This window comes from Myxine glutinosa, chromosome 7 (assembly GCF_964187855.1).
Source record: "Myxine glutinosa chromosome 7, kmMyxGlut1.1, whole genome shotgun sequence".
Lineage (NCBI taxonomy): Eukaryota > Metazoa > Chordata > Myxini > Myxiniformes > Myxinidae > Myxine > Myxine glutinosa.
The window spans coordinates 89,212,220-89,219,214 of NC_136267.1; the positions used below are offsets into that span (position 1 = coordinate 89,212,220).

General features: G+C 39.8%; 1 protein-coding gene across 6 annotated transcripts in view; it reads left to right on the forward strand.

Annotated features, from left to right (window-relative positions):
- HOXD3 (homeobox D3) overlaps positions 1–5,618 on the forward strand; it is a 198,445-nt gene extending 192,827 nt beyond the window's left edge. For all 6 annotated transcript variants that reach the window (XM_068122685.2, XM_068122686.2, XM_068122684.2 and 3 more), the window contains one exon: positions 3,518–5,618. In XM_068122685.2, the coding sequence (XP_067978786.1) occupies positions 3,518–4,299 (782 nt within the window). In that variant the 3' untranslated portion in view covers positions 4,300–5,618. The remainder of the gene's footprint in view (positions 1–3,517) is intronic.
- Positions 5,619–6,995: the final 1,377 nt, after the last annotated feature.

The window sequence follows — 6,995 nt, forward strand, 5'->3', positions numbered from 1 at the left end:
TCAGTGTAAGCCAGTTCCATATGCTCAATGTGAGCCAGTTTAATACACTCGATCAATATAAGTCCGTTTAATACGCTCATTGTAAGTCAGTTTAATATGCTCAGTGTAAGCTAGTTTTATATCCTGAATATATGCCAGTTTTACATGGTCAGTCTGCATGAGTTTAAGGTCCTCAACCGAGCCAATTTTAACTTAGCTTTTAAAAAACCCACACGCCCTGCATTCCTCCCTGATAGGCTCAAAAGTGTGATCCTGACAAAGGTATAACTAAAACTATGCAGACCATGATGAAGACTCGCAGTAAAAGAGTGAATGTTCTCTATCTGGGAGTGAATAGCAGTTTTATCAGTTGCTGACCAAACGTAGGCCAAATCATTTCTGTGCAACTCACGGGTTCTTTGCTTCATTGATGTGCGAGTCCGGGCAGGCGATGCTAATTCCGTGCATGGAGCTTACCGTGTACATACCAGCTGTGTTCGAGTTCAGTCATGGTTTCGCAAGGCCATTTGCTCAAGCCAAAGCATGGACAGCACGTCGTGCTTTCTGTAGGCTACATAATGGGATACCTACATCGTATGGGGTGCATAGTGGGATAATGCAGAGCTTGTTGCGGGGAAACTTAAATGGACCCGATCTCCAAACCCTGTTGGATTTATTTACCAAAGCAAAGTCGAGCAAAGTGCTTGGATTGGAGATTTCCATGGTCGAGGGATGACTCACTTGGTCATGTACTCGCTTCTGATATATCAAGTCATGGACGCGTTCCCCTTTGGACTTGAATTCAGGTAAAACTGCCATTTTGGTGCCTTCTGGTTGTGGTGGAGCTGCACCTCAGAGCAGCTTGTCCTGAAAATTGTTATGAAAAAAAATCTTTCCTAAAGCATTTCGGCCAACACTTGCCCTTCTTATATACTGTATTAAAATGGGTAATTAAAGTCCATCTATCTATAATTCCAGCAATCTCTGTGTGTATGTTTGTATGTTTGTATGTTTGTATGTTTGTATGTTTGTATGTATGTTTTTCTGTGACCGCTGTTTCTCGACAACTACCGGTCCGATATACTTGAAACTTGCCAGGTATATTGCTGGGGACCCGAGGATGTGCCTTTTCAAGGTTTGAAATTAATCGGACAAGCAGTTACCGAGCTATGTCCAAAAAACGATTCAACCAATCAGAGAGCAGCGAGCTATCACGTGTGCCGAACGTGGCGAACAGACTCTGCCTCGGACGGCACATTTGAGAGCGTATTCATTTATTTCACGTTTGCAAACTATGTTGGCGCTATGTTGGCGTTAAACTATGTTTTAAAACTAATAAAAACTAATTTGCGATTCATCGTAACTGCGATATACGACCTTCCGGAGCTCCCGTGAGAGCGTGCGCCATTACGGATAGTAATTCAATTAAAAACATAAAAACATTGTCCCAATTCAGTCAGAGCGAAGGGCGTTGTTTTAAGCGAAGAGCGTTTTATTTTTCCCCTTAAATTCAGTCGCCGGACGGTGAAAGCTTTTTTTGGGGGGCAGCTACTGGCAGCGACGTACGGCCAATCACAGGACACGTTGTTGTGTCGACGTGCCGTGTTGTTTTCCCTCGCGGTTTGGAATGTTTTTCCTTTTCATTTCTTTTCTCTTCCTTACGGAAGTACGGGCATTTCCTTAAATTTGCGATTCTTTCGCTTTCCTGCGCGTTTGGGCACGCTATGGCGATTTCTTTACCAAACTCCGAAGCCGTTCGCTTTGGACCAAACCATTTCATGTAAATAGAGGGGGGGATTGTCACCGTACTCGCAAGCCGTTCGCTTTGGACCAAACCATTTCATGTAAATAGAGGGGGGGGGATATAATTTTAGATATAGATATAGTACGGGCATGCCCTAGTTATTGAAAATGGACGTGGATTTTTTTTATGGTAAAAAAATGATGTTTGGGTAAAAATCATCATTGTCCATTTTCAGAGCAGAGAACCCGTGATCCTGGGATCTGAGGTTCAAATCCATATACTTTCTTGATCTGTGCATTGTATACTAATGTCCTTGTAATTCCAGTAAAAAGATACTGATGTCTCCTAATATCCTCTTCCATATATGATACATGCACTGCCATGATCCTTAAAATCCAGCAGATCATTGTAAATAAGTAAATAAAGTTAGGTAAAGAAATACCCTGTCCACAACAGAAAAATACCAATGTAAATACTAAATACCATACAGGGTCAAATGTCTTCCTCCTGTGTCATAAGTACCCCTTTCTACAGTGGGTTAATTAGTTTCTTTGTTTCACTTTATTTTTCTCATACCCGTCTGTCCCTTATTAATGTATTGCAGTGCTTGCAGTGCTTTCAGAAAGTTATATGAAGATACTCACAGTAGTCCAAGACACACAAAAAGAGTATAAGATGCGTAAATATAAGTAAGAAACATTTATTCACATGTTTATATTTTATATACATATATATATAATTCCTGTTTATAAAAATTGTAGATGAGTTAATCTCCAATGCACTTATGCATATACTTGCATACACATACATACGCATACATATACTTACACTCACATCCGGGGTCTGCCTAGCAGGCTTGTGTCTCCAGCCTCCGTAAGACATCGGCCATTATAAAGCTCGCAGTGTTAAGTGTGGAAAATTTCTGAGGAGATTCTGGTTGGCCCAATAGCGCAGAGGGCTGTCACCGCGAAAGTGATGGAGGTCCTTGGTTCGAGTCCCGTGTTGAGTCAGAGTTTTTCACACTTAGCCCCACGCAGGAATTTAATTCCTATCTATAAAAATTGTAGATGAGTTAATCTCCAATGCACTTCTGCATATACTTGCATACACATACATATGCATACATATACTTACGCTCACATCCGGGGTCTGCCTAGCAGGCACGTAAGACATCAGCCATTATAAAGCTTGCAGTGTTAAGTGTGGAAAATTTCTGAGGAGATTTCAGTTGGCTCAATAGCGCAGTGGGCTGTCACCGCGAAAGTGATGGAGGTCCTTGGTTCGAGTCCCGTGTTGAGTCAGAGTGTTTCACACTCAGCCCCACGCTGGAATTTAATTCCTGTTTATAAATATATATATATATTTATATATATATGTATGTATTAGTGTGTTGGGGATGATTGTGAGTATCTCATTCTGAGAACTCTTTGAACTTCCTCGCATTACATTAAAAAAATTCAGAAAATGAAACGAATCATAAAGTTTTTGTTCAGGGAATATAAGTTTTACATTTATTTATTACTCATTAAAACAAGCGTGCTGCAATTTCTCTGTGAAAGTGGTGGTATTATATGGTCGAGGAAAGTAATTTAATCGAAGCAATTGATTGGTTATAAACAGAATTTTTTGCTTTGATGAAACATTCATGTGTATAGAAAGTAATTGCATCGACTTGTTGCCAGAATTCTGCCTTTATCAGTTTTACATCATGTGAATTCAAACAAATTTGGGAACTATGGGTTTGTGGGACTAAAGTGTCTTATCCCTGCTTCCTGCTTCCTGACCCACCCTCAGTGGGAGACAGTTGCAGCGAGAAAAGTCCAACGGGTCAGCCATCAAAACGAGCTCGTACGGCGTACACCAGTGCACAATTAGTGGAACTCGAGAAAGAATTCCACTTTAACCGATACCTTTGCAGACCTCGGCGTGTCGAGATGGCCAATCTTCTGAACCTCACTGAGCGCCAGATCAAAATCTGGTTTCAAAACCGACGGATGAAGTACAAGAAAGATCAAAAGGCCAAGGGCATCATGGGGTCCCCGGGCAGCCAGTCTCCAAGCCGAAGTCCTCAGTTGAATCCCGTGGGGCCTGTGAGCTATTCCAGTGCATTACACAGCATGGGAAACAACGTTCCATATGACGTCGGTTCACCAAATGCTTTTCCAAAGTCACATCACAATGCTTACAGCATCACGGGTCCTTACGGAGCATCGCTGTCCAATTGTCCACCTACGCCCAAGCGGTATGGTGGTGCCGCACTCACTGGGGACTACAACCCACACACTCTACATCCTACAGATGGTTACTGCGGTCCGGGTCTGCAGGGCAGTCCCGTTTACGGAAACTTTGTCGAGCCCATGACGGCATCCGGTGGTCCACCAGCGATGTTCAACCTTTCGCATCTGCAGACGCACCATTCCTCACCAGCCGGTCTCGATTTTAACGGCGCAGCTTCCATGGCACCTGGGCCGCACCCCCACGGCCCTTGCAACTCGCACCCGACTTACACAGACCTCACGTCTCACCATCCGCCCCCGGGGAGCTTACAAGACATGCCCAAACTCACACACCTGTAAATGGATTTGCGCCATGGATTTTTCTGCTCTGCATTCTGCCCTCATGCTTGGGCAAAATATCAACCCCTCGCACTCTCCCTACGATTCCTCATCTCACCTCCTCAATGCACCTTCCCCATGCCCCCCCCCCCCAACCCAGGTGTTCCACTCATCCCAGGTGGTCTTTGGCTTAGCCTGGATACACGGACATGTATTTTATTTTTTTCATTTTACTGTTCCTGGACAGGGCCTTGCTTTGCCAACTTCCTTTTCTCAACTATACAGTGTTATATTTTCCATTGCTTGTTTGCGACAGACAGGGTCAGTACTTTGGTTGGCAGGTGTGCCTAAAACCAGAAGTTATCAACATGATGACTTTTTCTTTCTACTTTATATATTGAGTTCTTAGTTTACCTCCGCTGGGCTTGTTGCCCTTCAAGTTTGGAGTAATCCAATCATCTCGACTCACATCATCATCTATACAGGCATTTTTAAAAATCTGCTTTTCTCCTCTACTCATAACAACCTTTTCCTGTTCAAAGCAGAATTGGAGAAAGTAGTAGGAATTTCAATGAAATATCGTTTATTAATCACGTCGCTTCCGTTCAATGCAAACACATATCCATGTACATCCTACCCCCCACTCTCTGAGGTTCCGGACTCTTCCCAGGAGTAAAAGCAAAGAAGAATCATGTACATTCGAGCAAACAGGGTGTCTGTACAGTATATCTCGAACTTTTGTAAGACTGGAGAGAGAATGTGAAATGTTTTTTCAGTATTTATTCAACGTTCCCGCCGTTTTGTATTTTTTCAGAAACACATATATTGCACTTACGGTGAATTAATTTTGTTGTTGTTCATAAGTCGCTGTATTCTTTGCTTACATTTTCACCTTCATGAAGTTAAGAATCGTTTTGATTTCTCGCTTTGCGCGTATTCTGCTATAGTCAGTGCAAATACACATATTTATTTGTTGTACGAAAAGCGAGACAAAAGTATTATTTATCGCCGCCAAACTTATTTATATGAAAATCCGTTTCTCCATTGTCTTTACGTAAGCTGCGTTTAAACGTTAGAACTCGTGTTTCGTCTATAGATTGGAATCAAACATTCTAGCATTGTTCTTCGTGTATCCAATGCATGGTGCAAATAATAGATAAACGAAAATGGCGAAGAACAAAGCGTCATAGACTGTGAGTCCATTTGTGTGTATAGAATGGGGATTTTTTGTAGATATTCATTGTGTACGTTTGATGTCCGGTGTTCTTTCCTCCAGTAGCAAAACGTCTGAATCGTTCTCACTATTTCCTGGAGAATAAATGGATATCAGGAAGACTCAGTACATTTCTTACAGTGGAGTGTATATTTCTCTTATATATGCTACATTATGGATGCATATGTCTGTGTGTGTATATATATATATATATATATATATATATATATATATATATATATATATATGTATGTGTGTGTGTGTAAATATGCATATATGTGTGTATATATATATATATATATATATATATATATATGTATGTGTGTAAATATGCATATATGTGTGTATATATATATATATGTATGTGTGTAAATATGCATATATGTATGTATATATATATATGTATGTGTGTAAATATGCATATATGTATGTATATATATATATATATGTATGTGTGTAAATATGCATATATGTGTGTATATATATATATATATATGTATGTGTGTAAATATGCATATATGTATGTATATATATATATATATGTATGTGTGTAAATATGCATATATGTGTGTATATATATATATATATATGTATGTGTGTAAATATGCATATATGTATGTATATATATATATATGTATGTGTGTAAATATGCATATATGTATATATGTATATGTATATATATATATAGATATATATTGCACTTTTAATTGCCTTCATATCGGTATGCACACTGTGTGCACGAACAACAAACTCTGATGATATGTTTGCAAACAGCACAGGCTGTTCAAACTGAGATTTATTGTACAAAACGCAGTGCAATTCGGAGAAAACAAATTGTATTGTAAATGACGTCATACCAAATGGAGATTGATTATCCTATAATGTACGATGGAGCGACATATTTATTGTAAGTAACCTGTGGTTGTTGTGGCTCAAGTTACACAAGTGAAAGCTGTGCATTTTGTCAGAGATATTATGCTATAAAGCGTTAGGGTAAACATGTGACGTCACCAGGCGAAAGGAACGTTTTTGTTAGAACAAAGGGAGGCGGAGCGAAGACGCCATGTTGATTGTACCACAAGAGCACTCTGCGGACCCATCATCACCATCATGTGGAATATCTTCAACATCTGCACTAAGTCTCTATCTCCACTTCTTCGCAAGCGTTTCTTTACAAATGAATCAGCTTTGGCGAGGCAGATGGTGTCGTGAATTGCAATCACCATATCCAAAATGGATTCAAATAAAGGTTTTGTATAAAAGGAGAAATGAACAGTGAAAATAAGGACAGAGACAAATGATTGGTAAAAATACGTAAAAACAAGACATGAATGAATGATAATGAAGACAGACGAATGAATGGTAAAATCAGATGAATAAAGACACAAATGTACAGTACAAATAAATACAAATAAAGAGACGAATGGACAGTAAAAATGAAGACAAATGGAGATGAATGAATGGTGAAACATCGAGAAAATGACATTGTGGTCAAAATGAAAGG